Source organism: Hemicordylus capensis, chromosome 3 (assembly GCF_027244095.1).
Source record: "Hemicordylus capensis ecotype Gifberg chromosome 3, rHemCap1.1.pri, whole genome shotgun sequence".
Taxonomy (NCBI): Eukaryota; Metazoa; Chordata; class Lepidosauria; order Squamata; family Cordylidae; genus Hemicordylus; species Hemicordylus capensis.
Window position 1 is genome coordinate 114,355,988 of NC_069659.1, and position 19,029 is coordinate 114,375,016.

Below are 19,029 nucleotides of genomic sequence, written 5' to 3' on the forward strand. Positions count from 1 at the left end.
AACTCTTAAAGAGAGTTTGAGGAGCACAGCTGGAAGTGTCAAGGGGAATAACAAAAACTTCTTTAAATATATCAGAAGCAGAAAACTTGCCAGGGAGGTGGTTGGATCCTTAGATGATGAGGGCATGAAAGGGAATATTAAGGAGAATAAGGAGATTGTAGAGAAGCTGAATACCTTATTGGCATCTATTTTCATGGCGGAAGATATTGACCATATGCCTGCTCTGGAACTGAGCTTCTCAGGCTTGGAGGCTGAAGAACTGGGCCAATTTGATGTGATGAGGGAGGATGTTCTAAACTGTCTTGAAAAACTAAAAATTAACCAATCTCTAGGGCCAGATGCCAACCACCCATGAGTTCTGAAGGAACTCAGATATGAAATTGTTGATCTCCTAGCAAATATATGTAACTTGTCTCTACAATCAGGCTCTGTAACAGAGGACTGGAAAGTAACTAATGTAACTCCAATTTTCAAAAAGGGATCCGGGGGGGACCGGGAAACTACAGACCAGTTAGCTTAACTTCGGTGCCAGGTAAATTGATGGAAAGCATACTTAATGGCAACCTTGTTAAACATATTTACAAACAGGCCTTGCTGAAGGAGAACCAGCCTGGCTTCTGCAAGGGCAAGTCTTGCCTCACTAACCTTTTTGAGTTATTTGAGTGTCAACAGGCATGTGGATCAAGGTGATCCAGTTGACATAGTATACTTGGCCTTCCAAAAAGCTTTTGACCAAGTTTCCATCAGAGCATTTTGAGTAAACATACCAGTCATGCAGGTGCATATCAAGCTGCCTGACAGCCCATGGACAACTTTGTGACATCACGTGTCACTATTCATAATTGTAGTGTTCAGGCACACAGGCCCAAGACAAGCCCCATGCCGGCCAGGAGTGTGGGGGGGGGGGAGACCGCCTGCTGCTGCAGCTGCCACAGCGGGTGACCTGCTCCCTTTGATGGTGAAGATTATGGGCAGTATGAGTGGTGAGGCTGCATTGGGACAACAGTGAGCTCAGAGGGTAGTGGCGGTGCAGACGGCAGCAGAGTAGCACTGGGCATTGGTGGGAGCCCTTGTGGGCCCCCTGACAAGTCTGGGCCCAGGGACATTTGCACCCCCATGTCCAATGGAAGCTACACCCCTGCAATCATGGGATAAGGGTTCATGTTGAAGGACAGGAAACAGGGTAGGAATGACCTCCATAGGTCAGGGGAAAAGAATCCTTCACAGTAAGTCCCATTTCCCTTTTTCACAATGGAGGGAAGTAAGAAGTGGAGTCCCACAGAGATCTGTACTGGGACCAGTACTCTTTAACTTGTGATAAATGATCTAGAAGTTGGGGTAATCAGTGAAGTGGCCAAATTTGCAGATGACACCAAACTATTCAGGGCACTGAAATTCAAAACTGATTGCAAGGCACTCCAAAAGATTTCTCCAGACTGGGTGAATGGGCAACAAAATAGCAAATGTGGTTCATTGTAGGCAAGTGTAAGTGATGTATTTGGGGCAAAAAAACACCAAGTCCAAATATACACTGATGGGGTCTGAGCTGTTGCTGACTGACCAGGAAAGAGATCTTGAGGTCATGGTGGACATCTAATTAAAAGTGTCTACTCAATGCATGGCAGATGTGAAAAAGGCAAATTCCATGCTTGTGATCATTAGGAAGGGGATTGGAAATAAAAATGCTAATACTCTTATACAAATCTATGCTGTGGCCATATTTGGAGAACTATGTACAGTTCTGGACACCTAGCTTAAGACAGACATTGTAGATTGAAAAAGGTGCAGAAGAGGGCAACCAAGATAATCAGGGGTCTGGAGCAATATCCTCATGGCGCAAAGCTACAGCATCTGGAGCTTTTTAGTTTGGTGAAGAAGCCCTGTGTGAGAAAGCTCTTGAGGCTTTTTAGTTTGGAAAGGAGGCAACTACGGGGAGACATGATAGAGATTTATACAGGGGTGTAGCTATAATTGAGCGGATGGGTTCAAAGAACCTGGGCCCATCCAGAGGGCCCTCCAGCTCCACCCCTCCCTATTTTCTTCATTATCTCCCTCAATCCAAGGGGCCAGCGGGGAAAGGGGTGAACAAATTCTCTGCCATGGGATGTGGTGATGACCACCAGCTTGGATGGCTTTAAAAGGGGCTTAGATAAATTCATGGAGAACAGATCTAGCAATGGCTACTAGTCTGGTGACTATAGGCTACCTCCAGCTCAGAGGCAAGATGCCTCTAAATTCCAGTTGCAGGGGATCAACAACAGAGAGAGGGCATGCCCTCAGCTCTTGCCTATGGGTTTCTTAAAGGGCCACTGTATGAAACAGGATGCTGCCTGAACTAGATATGCCTTGGACTTGATCCAGCAGGGCTTTTATGTTCTTAATGAGAACTTTCCTTAATCAACCCTCATAATGTTCTGAAGGAAGTGTTTTTGTTGTGACACTAATTTATTTCTATTTTGTCTGTAGCCACTAAATTGTCCATTTTATCAACATGGAAATATAATGTTATTTTATGATGGGCTATGTCTATTTAATATATTTCCATAACTACAAATTTAAAAATTACATTAAAGATTCAGTGCCGGAATGACAAGTTTATTACATTGTTTAAAATTTTTAAAATTTTATTTGTTAGCATATGTATGGCTTATATTTAAGCTTACAGCCTTATTCCCTAATACCAGTCATGTTTAGTATCTGCACTCACAACAATAAAATTCAAAGAGGTGCAGTAATAATTTGTGGGGATTATGACTGTAGTATGATTATTATAATGCTAGCACTTTCAGTAAATATCAGCTTTCCATATTCTTTGGGTTTCAATGCATGTATTTTTGTTAGGTAACTACTGTCAGGGCAAGCAATTCAGAGGTCAAAAGATAGAGGGCATTTAAGACCACTTGCCTGTGGGGTTGTACTGGAACATGGAGGCAGTTATAAATTACCCAGGCTCAACTTCTGACCTATATTTCATAATCTAATTGAGGCATGTCCTCTAGATTTTAAACTGACAAGGCTGTCAATGTTAATCATGTAACCTCACAACCCCAAATTAACAACTCTTCAGGTCCTGACCTCATTTTATCAGACTCGGCAATCATTTTAGCATTTATTTTGGCAGGGCTTCTCTCTCTCTCTCTCTCTCTCTCTCTCTCTCTCTCTCTCTCTCTCTCTCTCTCACACACACACACAGACACACACACACACACAGACACACACACACACACACACACACAGCGAAAGAAAGCCAGAGCAAGGAATTGACTGAGAAGTGTCAATTTGCCTGAGGTCTGCTTTTCTTGACTAATTAATGTGAATTGTGGTTGGAACAACTTACGTCTATTGACTGTGCTACTGAATACAGCTAATTTATATCACTGATTTGTGATTAACTAGTTCTGTTCAGAAAGAAGGTGTGTGGTATAACATCCTCTGCTAAAGCAATTTTCACTGCAGAATTTTTGCCTCTGGAAATTCTACAAGCCTTCATGGGAACATTCCAAATGGTGTTTCCTGAAATGTTTAGGGCATATGGAACACAGTAGACTAGAGGTTCTGAAGCCTAGGTCCTCAAATGTTGGATTACAACTCCCGTCATCCTCAGGCACAAGATGGAGTACCTAAAGGCTGTTTTCCCAGACTAACATCATTATTCAGGGCAAAGGCATGGCCTATCCATGGTTGGGGGCATCATTAAAAGGCAATGATGATCAGTCCTTTAGTTTGCAAATGTATGCCCTTGAAAACCCAGTTTACAAGTATAAACCTGTCCATGTTTAGGGAGGAGGAATTCTCTAAATAAACTTTCCACCCTCTCACACTAAATTATAGGTGTGGGCAATGTCTCAGAGTTGGGGAAGGAGGGAAGAATATTCAGTCCACTCCTTCTCCTATCAGTGGGAGCCAAAAGCCTGAACTCCTCTCTAGGAATCCACCAGACCAACAAACCCCATCCCTGCTGATCTTCTCATCTTCGGCAGCTCTACATTTAGAACATTCCTCTCCCACCTTCCAGTGTTCTCCTTCTTCCCTGGCCAGGCAGGTAGATTGGCCAGCCAATCCCTGGCCTCCAAAGGGGACTTGTTCTCCAACTCCACCCCCTTCATTAGCCTTTCTACACCTGTTTGCAGCTGTGGAGCTGATATCTTCACTATTCCCTCTCCACCATTCTGCTGCATCTTGGGCTGTACCTGCCCATTCCCCAGCAGTTGTTGCACGCCTCTCTGAGCCCTTCCTGACTTCTGAAAGGTAATTACTGGGGTTGTGCTGGCGTCTGGAGCCCCCTGCTTTTCCCGGCATACTGCCATTTGGCTGGGTAAACAACCCTGTCTCATGGCGGAAGGTAGGAAATCCCAACAAAACCCATTAAAAAAATGAAGGTGGAGAAAGAAGACAGAGCAAAGAGAAGAACATTTTCCTCCCTTTTACCCTCCCTCTCTATTTCCATCCATGCTGCCCAGGTCTGAGAACTGGCTTGGAGGACAGATATGCCATCCTCCAGCTGGGATCAGTCCAAGAGGATGCAATGGTGTCTATTCAACTCCCAAGATGACTTCAGGGGCTGAAAGAGATGTATCTGAGATTGGCCCCTACTTTTGGCCCTGAAGCAATTATGATGGCTTGTCTTGAGCTCAGGAATGAACAAGGCAATTACTCCATGAGTACTCAAAATTCTCATAATGATATCAGCACTGAGGAAAACAGGGAGGGGAGACATTTCTGCTCTTTCATTCCGTCCCTGCTGTCCTGTAACTACAAAGCGGCAATCCCTCTAGTACTTAAAAATGTCTTTGGATGGATATTAAATTGGGTTCCTTCCTCCCCTTGCTAAATCCTCCTCCACTATCCTTCTTTTCTCCATCCCCCATTCACCTCCTTTCCTCCCTTTCTGTTTCTCTTGCCCATCCTCAGTTTCCCTCCTCATTCACACCCCGCTTTGCCCAGCCTACACCCTGTTCACCCCCACACATCTTTGTCTTTAGTATTGCCTGACTATTGGACTGCACAGCTGGGTTTCCTTCATGTAGAGAAATATAGTGGGATCTTTGGGGGAGGGAAATTGGCTTCAATCTCCTCCCTGCATTCTTAAAACTGTGAAGAGTGTTGCAGCTGAAGGGGTCCTATTAGGAGTGGAAAATTAGGCTTAGGGGGCATGTACCAATAGGGATGTTTCCCCCTTAGACCAGTGCTCTTCTAAGCCATGAGATGGGAAGACAATTTGGGTGCATGCCTGAAGCCCCTACTCATTTCCAGCCTGAAAGGAATCAGAATCAAGATTCTATAGCAGCAAAGGGCCCTTGGTCTCCATAGCCTTGGGAGAGTCAGGTCTTTTCTTTTTACATGAAGATCTTCCTTTATATCTTGAAGTTCTCCGAGCTATGCAGGAACTTACTCCTGCCGTCTTCCAGTGTATCCATGTGTGTTGTATCCTATCCAGTTATCTTTTGCAGTTTGTATGTTTATTTGGACATTTGTTCCTATAGAGCAGTGTTTCTCAACCACCGGTCCACGGAGCAGTGCTGGTCCGCAAGGCATTGGATACCGATCCATGAGGCATCACTAATAAAAAATCACACACACACCCCAATTTCTGACTGGCAGGGGCCACCAGGGACTCTCCGGAGTTCATTTCCAGGTAGCCCTTGCTGCTGGATAACATTCATTTCACTTCCTTGAAATGAACAATATCCAGCAGAGAGGGCTGCCTGGAAATTAGCTCTGGAGAACTGCCTGAAATTGTTTTTTGGGAGGTGCTTGGGGGTGGGGGTGGGGGTGAGGGGGGGCGACCCCCTTACTAACTGCTGGTCCAGGAACCTGTGCATTAAAAATGTACTAGTCCATGACTCCAAAAACATTGAGAAACACTGCTGTAGAGAGTGTGGGGGAAGAGTCACAAAGGAAGAGGGAGGGAAAGGAGGAGAAAATGGAGTTGTTGCTGAATAAGCCTTTATTTAAATCCACATAAGATCTCCTTGTGTACATGAGGGAAGCAGCTATAAAACAATGTGCTCATCCCCACTCTATCTATCTATCTATCTATCTATCTATCTATCTATCTATCTACCTACCTCTCTACCATGTGATGTGTGTATCTCTAGGCAGTGTATACAATTTAAAACAAAAATATAAAACATTAAAACCAATTAAAACAATTTCACAGAACAAAAAGTTAACAATTTCATGGGACTAAAAACAATTAAAAGGTTTACAGTTAATTTCAGTTAACAGCCTGAGAAAACAGGTGTGTCTTGAGGGTCTTCCTAAAAGCAAACAAAGATGGAGATACTATTATTTTGACAGGGAGCATATTCCAGAGTCTCAAGGCAGCCACAGAGAAGGCCCGATCCCAAGTTGCCACCAAACCTTGGCGAGACCTTGGGTTAGGGCGGTATAAAAATGTGCTAAATAAATAATAAATAAATAAACGAGCTGGTGGCAACTGTGACTGGACCTCTCCAGATGCTGTTAATAGGTGAAAGGGTTAATGATTTATTTTAAAAACATTTATTTATTTATTTAAAATATTTCTATACCACCCAAAACTTAAAATAATTTAAAACATCAAATCAGTTAACAATCAAAATCATTTAAAACATTAAAAACCCAATATTAGAAAATTTAAAACTATAATTCTAATTAAAAGTCTGGGTGAATAAATGTGTCTTCAGTGCCTTTTTAAAAGTTGCCAGAGATGGGAAGGCTCTTATTTCAACAGGGAGTACATTCCAGGGGCAGTAATGGAGAAGGCCCGTTCTTGCAGACACCAAACAAGTTGGTAGCAACCGCAGATGAACCTCTCCAGATGATGTTAACAAGCAGTGGGCCTCATGGTGAAGAAGATGTTTTCTTAAATACTCAGGGCCTAAGCTGTTTAGGGCTTTATAGGTAATAACCAGCACCTTTTATTTTGCCTGATAACATACCGACAGCCAGTGTAGTTCTTTCAACACAGGAGCAATATGGTCTCTCTAGATGACCCAGAGACCAACCTGGCCACCACATTCTGGACCAATTGCAGTTTCTGGACTACATGCAAAGGCAGCCCACATAAAGCACATTGCAGTAATTTAGCCTAGAGGTTACCAGCATATGTACTACCATTTTGAAGTAGTTCATCTCAAGAAACAGATGCAGCTGGCGTATCAGCCAAAGCTGATAAAAAGCACCTCTGATGACTGCCTCAACCTGGGACAACAGGGAGAGGTTTGAATCCAGAAGCACCCCCAGACTGTGTACCTGTTCTTTCCGGGGCCGTGTGGCTCCATTCAGAACTGGCAGATCAAAATCGTCTCCCAAGTTCTGAGCCCGCACAATATGTACCTCCGTCTTATCTAGATTCAGCCTCGGTATGTTATTCCTCATCCAGCCCATTACTGCCTCCAGGCAGGCATTTATGGAGGTTATGTCTTCTCCCAATTATGTTGACACTGAGAAATAGATTTGGGTGTCATCAGCATACTGATAACACCCTGCACCAAATCTCCTGATGATCTCTCCTAGCGGTTTTATATAGATGTTAAACAGCATCGGAGACAATACGGAGCCCTGAGGGACACAATATGAAAGTTCAGATTTTGAAGAACAACAGTCTCCAAGAGACACCATCTGGAATCTGCCTGTGAGGTAGGAGCGGAACCACTGCAAATCAGTGCCTCCCTCCCCCAGTCCCCTCAGACGTTCCAGAAGAATACTATGGTCAAAAGCTGCTGAGAGATTCAAAAGGACCAACAAAGTCACACTCCCTCTGTCTATTCACAATTGAAGATCATCCATCAGGCCAACCAAAGCAGTCTCCAACCCATAACCTGCCCAAAAGCCAGTTTGAAATGGGTCTAGATGATCAGTTTCCTCTAAGACTGCCTGGAGCTGGGTGGCCATTGATGAAGAAGGTGCACTCTCAAGTACCCTGGACCCATTGAGGGCTTTATAGATAATAACCAGCACTTTGTATTTTGCCCGGAAACGTATTAGAAGCCAGTACAGTTACCTCCAGAAATGGGCATAGCTGACATATCAATCGAAATTGATAAAAAGCACTCCTGGCCGCTGCCTCATCTTGATAAACCAGAGATAGTTTTGGATCCAGGAGCACTCCCAAGCTACGTACCTAATCCTTGGGTGGTGGGAGGGTGCCCCTAAGACACACTTTTTTTAGCCAGGGTTTTTTTTTTAGCCAGGGTTAAACTTGAGTTTAAAATTTTTAATTGTTTAGATTTTTAAAATTGCTTTAATTTTTGAATGTGTTAGATTTCTAATTCTTGTTTTAATAGCTGTACTTGTTTTTTGTTTTTGTGAACCACCTGGAGCCTCTGGAGTCAGGCAGTATATACTGTAAATTAAATAAATTTGACTTCAATAGGAAGGTGCTGCTTAGTTTTTATTTTGATTAGGCATTTCACTCATTTTGTTAGAGAAGCATCTAACAAATTAAAGAAACAAGCAAACATACCATTGTGAAATCTGAAATAGTTTTGTCTTTTTCACCTTATTTCTGATTCTTTTGTAGGATTTCTTATTTATTTATTTTTAAACTCCCATACATGAGGCCAGTTTCCATATCATGGCCACCATTGCAATACCCATTTATAGTGCTTTAGGGAGCAAATGTTACTAGGGTGACTAAAGGAAAACAAGAGTTCCTGTTTCTTTCTTTGTGTAATAGAAGAGGACATTTTGACTGGTCTAGCTTTTCCTGCAGCCATAAGAAAAGAAGCACTTGCTAAAATCAGCTCTTCTCTTCAATGAATAAAAGGAAGACAGGATCCCTGTCTTCCTTTTACATCTACAGACTGTTACCAGCTGGTGGCTCTGGCAAAAGTAGAGTTGCCAGTTACTGTTTTCTTGGCAAAGCTGGCTCTTCTCGATTTGTGTTGTCTTTAAATGGCTGTCAGTTGCAGAGCAGGTTGTTGCTTTTCATGGTTTTGAATGCTCATTACTTTATATGATGAAGCAATCTACACATGGTCTTGGGCTTATGTGTGCAAAATGCTGTTCCCAATCCACTTCAGCGTATATTACAGAATGTTTTGTGCAGGGTGGGAGCAGTCATTATCCAGCAATGACAATGCCAGCCCTGTGACGGGGTGGAAAATTGATAACACTTATTCCAGGTACTGCTTCAAACTGATCAGTGCTGTCAAAGCTGACATGGGTTCACTACTGACCTTTTCACTAGTGGCAATATCTCCATCCATGACAGCATGCAATGATGCACACACTTTCTGCTGTGCCAAGGCTCTCTGGATGGAAGCCTAGTAATTTCATTAGAAGCATCTCTTTCTACATACACACACAACCCCCATATACTTAAGTACACTTGTTTTGCTTTGTTGGTTCTTGTATATCCTGAGGTGCTTCTGTGACTGCAAATGAATTTTTATGGAACTTTAATTTGTTGTTTTCTCTTTAATCATATACTTTTACAGGAAAAGATGAAGAGCTCCATGCATTTATGTCCTTCATATTCTCTAAAAGATTGTAGATCTGCTCTTTATCAATAGCAATTATCATTGCAGAGCAATTGTATTTGTTTCAGCCTTCCTTCCCCACATGTGTGTGCATGTTCCTTTTATTTTTTCCTCCCCCGCCTCTCAAGTGGCATATTAAGAATATATTTTTTATGTTTCACTGATGGGAAGAGATATAAATAGGAACAGATTTTGAATCTGTTTTCTTTTCTTCCTTATTACTTCCACCATTAGTACAAAGTTTGTTTGGTTGTGCTGTCGAGTTGGTGTTGACTCCTGGCAACCACAGAGCCATGTGGTTTTCTTGGTAGAATACAGAAGTAGTTTACCATTGCCTCCTCCCACGCCTTGTGAGATGATGCCTTTCAACACTTTCCTATATGCTGCTGCACGAAATAGGAGTTTCCCATATTCTGGGAAACACACCAGCGGGGCTTCCAACCAACAGTCTCCTGCTCTCTAGGCAGGTTGCTTCCCGCTGCGCCATTAGGTGACTTGCACTACAAAGTTTACTTCAGTATTATTTAAACTTGTTTGAAAAGCAGTATATACAGTAAGTATAACTTTTAAAAACAAATTCTTGAATGTATTGTGCCAGCAATTCTCTTTTATTGTTTGTTTGTTTAACATATTTTTATACTGCCAAAAACTTATGTCTCTGGGTGCTTTACAACAAAATAAAAACAGAAAAAGTAAAACATTCGTTAAAGCAAAAAACAAAAAGTTTAAAACATTAAAATTGAAAATCTTTAGAATCATATTTTAAAATAGCATTAAAACCATTACACCAATATTAATTAAAAGCATTAATTTAGCATTTCTCTTGCATCCATAAACAAACAAATCAACCCACCAAGAACACATCCAGTGCTTTTCTGGCTAATTATTGACAGTATTAATTGCACTTCAAATTGTACTTCATGTTCAATGGAAAATAAGGAGCCATCTGGCCCTCATGAGTGTGAAGCTAAATAGTGAGCTGGGTCATGGAACCAGGGGTATGTCTAGTCGGTTGGATCCCAAGTGGTGTCCTCCATACTGCAGCTCACAGATCTTTCCCCCAAAAGCCACTCCTGAGGATCAGGGGAGACTTGGGAATAGAGAGGGATATGGGGCAGGAGGCTCCCAATGGAAGAGAGAGCTGGTGCCCTATGTGCCCTTCTTTGAATGAGTGCTTTTCCATTTGCACATGATACCTCTGAACCCAACCCAATGTTCTGTCATGTCAAGTCACAGGAGATTGACCCTTAAAGCCATCATATGGATACTGCAGCACAAGAGGCTGTGTGGAAAGTGGTTTCCTCCCAAATAAAGGAAGACATGGATTGAAAGCATTCCTTCCTGGAGACTCCCTGAAGTAAAAAGTTTAGTTTACGTTGAACTTCCAGTATCTGAGTGTGTTCACCCATCTCTTGTAGGAGAGAGCTTTGAGAATTCCCAGGAGCATTGCCATTGCCACCAGTTAGGCAGCTCTAGTCAGTGTTTCTTCTTATAATGAATCTGCATGTTGGAAACACTTGACTGATCTTCCTGCAGAACTACAGTATAAACGCTCTGCTAAACTCCAACCTCCACTTCTTGAATATCGTGGAAAGAAGAACTCCATCTGACCCCTGACGCAGCTGAATTGGAGACACCAGAAACTCGAAACTATCACTCGGGTTCATTTCTTTCTAGTTCTCATATTAATATTCAGCACTCAGACATAGGTGTGTTGTGTGTGTGAGAAGGAGAGAGAGAGAGAGCGCACATGACCATGTGTAAAGCAAACCAGCTTGCATTATGTCAATACATTTATTGCTCATAAAAGAGACAAAATCCAACTTCCTCATTAAAACTTACTATATATGTTTCTCACCAACCCTAAAATTCACATTTTGTAGGACATTTACAGGTATCTAGCTGCAGACAGACATGCCCTCAATATATTTGTACGTGATGTGGATAGTGTGGATGGATCTATTCGGTCTGGGACCTGATTTCATTTTGTTTTGCATAGAATTATGACACATCTATTGATACCTCTTGAACTACCTTGGCCTTTTAGTCTGGCTCTTTGTGTGTGTGTGTGTAGTTGCACTGCAGCTTCCTAATGCAAGTTGTGCCAGAGAACACTTGTGCAAATGCTAAAATCGCATGAGGAAGTTGCACAATTGCATGGCCAAAGGAAAAAATGGTTATGCCATTGCACAACTTCCTTGCACAATGTCATCATTTGCACAAGGGCACTCTAGCGCAGCTTGCATTTGGAAGCTACAGCAATGCCTGCAGTGCACAAAACAAACACTGTATAGTATGTAAGCCATTGACCAACATTTGAAAACACTTTGTGCATCTGCTGAAGAGGGCCACAATCCACAAGAACATATGCTACAATATATGTGCTAGTCTTTAAGGCACCACTAAACTCTTGGTTACTTTTACCTTGATTTAGAGTGCCGTTTCTCTCTCACACACACACACACAACACACACAACTCCTGTGCAAGCCGGATTCCCTTTTCACTTCAGTGAAGAGCACCACCATATGCTCATTCCTTGGTGTGCATCGAGCTGTCCTGTCCATTGAAGAAAAGAGGGAAGTCCATGCTGTTGGAGAGCCCTGTCTGTGCATTAGAGGTCTTCTGTCTCCAACACATTCCTAGCAATTCTTGCCGGGAAATTTGTCTCCAACGAATTGCTGGGCAAATCAGGGTGATTAATCAAAGTATAGAAAGAGGTAAGAAACTAAGTTAGGATGCTACATAAATAAAAACAATCTAGAGTTGCTGAGTTCTAGAAAGTGTGCTGCATTCTGCAAGTGTGTACTCCTATTCCTTATTATCTTGCTAATTCATAGGAGCCATCTTATGTGAAAGACATTTTGTGCTCCATTTTCATTTATTTCCATTGTTTGACATCCATCACACTATGAGTATTGAATAAGTGACCATGTTAATACTTTTTACTGTTCAGCACCTTACAAACATTGCTTTAACTGTCATTTTCTTATTTCTTCCCTATGCTAAATTATCTTTCCTGGACAGCTATACTGGCATTGTCACCTGCTGAGGTAGGTCCTTTCAGCTTATCTGAATACTTCTTGAACATGTCCATCTACTTCTTAAGCTTTATTCCATTCTGTGCAGAGTTCTCATGTGTTCACTGCAGAGAGTGAGAAATCAGCACCTTGTAGTACTTGGATTTATGCTTTCAGGTTGTTCAATCCCTGGGTAATTTTTAGTAAATATTTAACAACACATCCCACCAGCATTCACACAGCACCAGAATGCAGCCTCCTATCAAGGACACAAAATGATAAATTTGCTTAAAACACATTTTCTACAATGTCAGTACTGCAGTATTGTTTAAATTTGATAGAGACACTGGCTGACGTACTGTGCAGCAATCCTTGGGTCCAAGAGAGAGGCACACACACTGCATGAGAGCCACTCCACACAGCCCACCTGTGCTGATTGCAGAGGTAGGGCTGCTGCATGCCTGCTAAGCAGTGTGTCATCACAGCAGCGATGCTGCTCCCATTGGGAATGATGGAAGTAGTGTCACAACTGCAATGATGCACAATTTAGTGGGCATGGAGCAGCCTCACTTCCACAAGCAGTGCATCAAGCTGAAGAGTAGTTCACAAGCAGCACACACACTTCTCTCTTGGACCAATGGATCCCTGCATGGCATGTCAGCCACTGTACAAAACGGAACTTCAATCTATGTAGCAAATATGACCACAGTCCAGAGAGCCATGTTCCACACCTGCATATGGACCTCCCCACCCCGCCCCAGTTTGCTTTTGGAAGGCATCCCTACAGAACTACCACGGATTCAAGGGTGGCTCCAGGTGGGGGGGAAGTGTGTCCTCTCAGAAAATGTAGTTCTCCCTTCTCCATTGCTGTTTCAGAAATCCAACATGTTGGACACAGCTTGCCCACCCAGAAATGTGCTTGGCCCTTCTATGCCCCCCCTAATTTTCTTTCTCCCGGTTATACCATTGCGTGCATTCAAAAAGCAGATGGGGGGGGCGGTTGGGTGCACCAACTTCTTGAAATACTGTCAGTGAGTGTGCTATCCCCCCGCCACACCCAATTTCCCCTCTGAATCTTGACTCTGGCTTTTATCATCATCTTCTTATTATTATTATTATTATTATTATTATTATTATTTATTAGACCACCATACCAGCAACAGTCACTGGAAGTACTGTGCTGGGGGTGGATACAGGGCCAGTTACTCTCCCCTTGCTAAATAAAGAGAATCACCACAGTAAAAGGTGCCTCTTTGCCCAGTTAGGGGCAGTGTAATTCTACATATTTGTATATTCATAAGATGTTAATGCTCAGGACAACAACCAAAGGGCTATATTATTCTGGGATTGGGTCTAATTCAGTTTCTCTGTAGAAAACAGATTTCTTTCTGATGATGGCACAAAAACTTAAGCACTTCTTTACAGAAGTTGTTTACGGAGTCACTGATGGTTCCTTCCTTCAGAGGCGCTCTTATCCCTGGATTTCCAAGCCAGAGTCCAGGGCCTCCACACTCCCTGGGTGCCTCCAAATGTTCCTTAGTCTGTCATGGGTGGCATTGGCCTGCCACTGTGCTGGGCAGCTAACCATGACCTCTGCTTTAGAGGTGGCAGGGCAGAGGTGCACCTAGGTAATTTTGGAGCTTGGATCCAAAGGCTTTTGAAGCCCCCCTCCCCGCCATACCGTATTTTTAACACGTTTTTACCGTGACCACACCACAGGGGGCAGACTAAAAAATATTTGGGGGTCCTCAAGGGTTGTGAAGCCCCTGGACTTCAACCCGTAAGTCCAGGGGTAAGAGCACCTGGTGGGGGGATATGTGGGAAGGGAATAAGTTAAGCTGCATGTTGAAATGTTTCTGTTAATGCATATTTGCATAAATAGTTCTGTTTTATATTCTTACATTCTTGTGAGTTCAGTTGTTGTTTGTGCCCACAAGAACCCATGTATTAAAAATACTGCTTGTGTCACAGTGTGTGTGTGTGTGGGGGGGTGCCCTCCAAAATTACCTGGGTGTACCTCTGCCTGCAAAATTAAAGTCTGCATTGTCATATTGCCGTGCTATGCAACTGCCTACCCACCAGGCATCCACTCTGCCATGATAAGATTCTAGAATGGATTGTATCCTTGCTACAAAGGTGAGTCTTATGCAGAATAGGGAGGTGGCCCTTAATGAAATCCACAAGCTACGCTCCCAGATAACTTTTAATTTTGCCATATGACATCCCTTGTAGACTTTTAAAAACAGTAGTGATGGGGACCCCCCAAAAACGATAAGGGGATCACCTTTCCCCCAACTTAATTTATAATTTAATTTATAATTTAAGCACTAATCTTTTGGCCTGTCACCCCTTACCCACAGCTAGAGAGCTGATGTTATGATGTAATCAAAATTCAGTTGTTGTCTCAGTAAAGCTCATTCTGATGTAACATGCTCTATTTTCACATATTTTTCTTCCCCTTGCTTTCAAAATTGTTTCTTTTAGAAAATGCAATAGAACTAGGATGCACTTGTCCACACACAGTGCTGTGTGCTCCCCTATACTCAGGAGTTTAGCAGTGGCACTGGGTGTTATTCAAGCAAGAAAACCTGTTTTCTCAGGCTTTTAACTGAAATTTAGATTTTAATGTGTGTTTATATCTACTGTGATTTTTATCTGTTTTTATGAATCTTAAATGTTATATTATGTTTTAATTTGTACACCGCCTAGAGATTTCTTATAGAAATGCAATTTATTATTATTATTTTATTATTATTTATTACATTTATAAACCGCCCCATCCAGAGTCTCTGGGCAGTGTACAACAACTTTAAAAAGACATAAAAACACACAATTCAAAACACAGTGCTAAAAACAATATAAAAACCATTAAAAACCATTTAAAACCAATTAAAATACTTTAAAAACAACATCAACATATAAGTAAGTGTAACAAGTAAGTTTTTAGGGCTCCCTTAAAGGCTGACACGACAGTGAGCCTAAACTGCGGATATCTGCTGGGAGTGCATTCCATAGACCAGGAGCAGCTACAGAAAAGGCCCGGTTCCGAGTCGCCACTAGATATACTGGTGATAACTGGAGATGGACCAATAAATAAGAGAAGAGAAGAGGATTTGAAGGGATATGCTGAGTCAAGAGACTATTTCCCCAGTGTTTAGTGCTGCTAACCAGAATCTACTCCACTTCATAGTACTTGAAAAGCTTGGCTCCGCTGTTATAGACTTATAGACTGCCCACTATAATAGCAGCATACTATAAAGTAAATCATAATTATCATCATCATCATCATCATCATCATCATCATCAGATAATACTAGTGCTTGTAAGACTAATAGAAGTGCTTTTAAGACTAGCTGTAGTCTTGAGCTACAGTTCAAGACTAATCTTTCTGCTTTGCATGCAGAAAATCCCTGGTTCAATCCCCAGAATTTCTAGGTAGGCTAGGAAATGTACTAAGAAATCTAAGCTGTCATCACCACTTCTTATTGCTTAAGTAAACATTATCATGCTATAAAACAGCAATATACAACATACACAATAAAATGAAATTTAGGGAAATGATTGAGACAGTTTAAGGATCAGTACAATGAATCAATTTGTCACTTTAATTTGCAAATAGTCCTTTTCCAACAGTTGGACTGCCATGGCATCTATGTATAAACCATTTGTAATATATGTGTCTATTTTCCAAGAAACATTAAACTTGCTTATGGCCATTTGCTGTAAAGGATTGATCCAAGATTTCTCTAGGGAATTTCCTCTTGAATTAGACAAAAGTGCAAGAAAAAGTAGTCTGCTACCAAATGTGAATTAAAAATACACAGTGGGCCCTTTCTCATGGTCAGGGTCCTGGGGAGGAAGGCTACAGAAGCTAACTTCCCCCGCAGCCGACTGGGTCCTGGTTGCTGGGCATGTGAATCGTGCCCCCAGAGAACCTGCCGCTGCCAAGGCAGTGCGGAGTAATCAATACGGGACGTGTTGTCCAGCCCCTGGAAATCCCACACGGCAGCATGCGCGTGCGCAGTACATTGTGGGGATCCCCACGGTGACAGGCGGGTGCCCCTCAGCGTCTCAATGCTGGCTGGGAAGCAGCCTGTGCTGACACACGGTCAGCTAGACAGGTTTAAGGAGCACTCGCTCCCTTCAGTCTCATTGAACAGCCGGCCTTCATAGCTAGGTCTGCCGCCGAGGCACTTCCAGGAGCCACGCAGCTCCTGGTGGTTCTCACGGGCAGCCCAAGCCCAGGTTTGGCTCTCTTAGCCCTGTCTTGGCAGGTTGTGTGAACAGTCTCCGTGACTTTTAAAGCATTGCATTGGCATTGTTTTTTTCCCTTCCTTGACATAAGAAGGTAAATAATTTTCACAGTCTTGTAAAAAAGTAAGAACATGGAAGCAGGGGACTTTTTGATATACACAGATCATATGTGAAAAACTGAATCCTGGATTAAGAACATAGGCAACTGCCACATACCGAGCCAGACCATTGGTCCATCTAGCTCAGTATTGTCTACAGTACACAGACTAGCAGCAGCTTCTCCACAGTTGCAGGCAGGAATCTGTCTCAACCCTATCTTGGAGATGCCAGGGAGGGACCTTGGAATCTTCTGCATGCAAGCATACTGATGCTCTTCCCAGAGTGGCCCCATCCCTGAGGGGGATATCTGACAGTGTTGACACATGTAGTCTCCCATTCAAATGCAAACCAAGGTGGACCCTGCTTAGCACAGGTGACAATTCATGCTTGCTACCACAAGAACAGCTCTACACACCCACACTTTAGATGGGAACATAGGAAATTGCCTTATACTGAGTCAGACCATAGGTCCATCTAGCTCAATATTGTCTCTACCCAGACTGGCAGCAGCTTCTCCAAGGTTGCAGGTGGGAGTCTCTCTCAACCTTATCTTGGAGATGCCAGGGAGGGAATTTGTTTCAGACTTCGCTAGTAACCCATTAATCTCAGTTTTGGACTTGACTAGGAATCCACATGGCTAAGACTACGCCAAGACCAGCTACCCTAAGACCAGATCTGCTCCATTAATGGTATGCCCTTTTGAACATTCATATATTTTAATTGGTTCATAATCAGACAGTGAGGCTATTCTCACAATGGGGTTAAACTGGATAGGCAAGCCTGGTGGTTCAATGGCGGCTAGCCCACCAAAGTAGCCCTCCCCTAAAATGAGGTATGCGGAGTGAATATTCCGCTAACCCCATTTTCTTGTTTGTGAGACGCCGTAGTGTGGCTCTGCGCCATGGTGACTCATGAGGAGACCCCCCCCACTGGGAGGCTAAAACAAGCCTCCCAGCATTGGGGGTCTCCCCAGAATGCCCCACACACTCATGCAGGGCATTCTGGGACTTCCAGGGCCAGGCGGCCCTTGATCCCTGCCTCCCCTACCGGCTCCACGATGGAGCTGGTAATCGTGTGGGCAGCCGATCCAGCTGTCCAGGGAGGGTGGAATGCTTGTGTGCAGGGAGAGTGGGTCAAGTCCTCTCTCCCTGCACAAGCCCTGCAGGCTCTCCACACTGCTTGTGTGGAGAGCCTTAATGAGTACCTGTTTTCTCCCTGGCTTTAATGTCAATTTCCATCAAATGAAATTCCTGTATAAATATTTCTACAAGCCTAGAGTCTGTTTCTCATTCCTGGGTTTGCTCTATGAAACAATTCCAAGACAATCAGGCCTTTTCCAAATGTCCAGCTTGGCCAAGTATACTTTTACTCTACACTTCTTCTATATGCTCCTAAATAGGAAGCAGAGGTTTCTGGAGGTAAAGCCAGAAACTTATTTTGGAGAAATAAGCACTTGTAACCCTTTTCCTCCAAACTGTGGTCCATATTACAGCTGTGGGATCATTTTACGTGTAAAGATATCAAGAATGGGATGGCCAGATTTCCACCCCTACCTTGGGTAAAACACAGGAGGACTTTGATTGATTTGTTTAGCATGAGCTTTCTGGGGTTTGGATGACTATTCAAAGAGTGGAACCAGATGGATAGGCGTAAGTAACCATATCAACAGGGGCATAGCCACCACTGGGCGACTGGGTTCAAAGAACCCGGGCCGCCACCACTCAGGGGCCACGCCTTGCGTCCCTGACATGTCCCCTGCATCTGACATCAGATGAGGGGGAGCTGCTTTAACTCCCAAGTGGGGCCATGCAGCTCCGTTCGGGAATCCCTGGCTGCAGGCCACCGCTGCTCTGGCTCCGCTACTGCATATCGAGATTACTTATGCCGAGGAAAATGCTTGCCAAATGTGCCATCCTGGGTGAGTGGGCAAACTGGGTGAGTAGACAATAAAATGGTAAATGGGGTTCAATGTTAAAAAGTGTAAAGTGATGCATATTGGGGTAAAAAAAAAAATCCAACTTCACATATATGCTGATGGGATTTGAGCTTTCAGTGACTGACCAGGAAAGAGATCTTGAGGTCATGGTGGACAGCTCGTTGGAAGTGTCAACTCAATGTGCGGCAGCTGTGAAAAAGGCCAATTCCATGTTAAAGATCATTAGGAAAGTGTATGAAAATAAAACTGCTAATA

General features: G+C 43.1%; 1 protein-coding gene across 4 annotated transcripts in view; it reads left to right on the forward strand.

Annotated features, from left to right (window-relative positions):
- Positions 1–19,029, forward strand: part of RS1 (retinoschisin 1) — a 44,222-nt gene that overhangs the window by 10,407 nt on the left and 14,786 nt on the right. For all 4 annotated transcript variants that reach the window (XM_053304801.1, XM_053304803.1, XM_053304800.1 and 1 more), the window contains exon 2: positions 12,493–12,518. In XM_053304801.1, the coding sequence (XP_053160776.1) occupies positions 12,493–12,518 (26 nt within the window). The remainder of the gene's footprint in view (positions 1–12,492; positions 12,519–19,029) is intronic.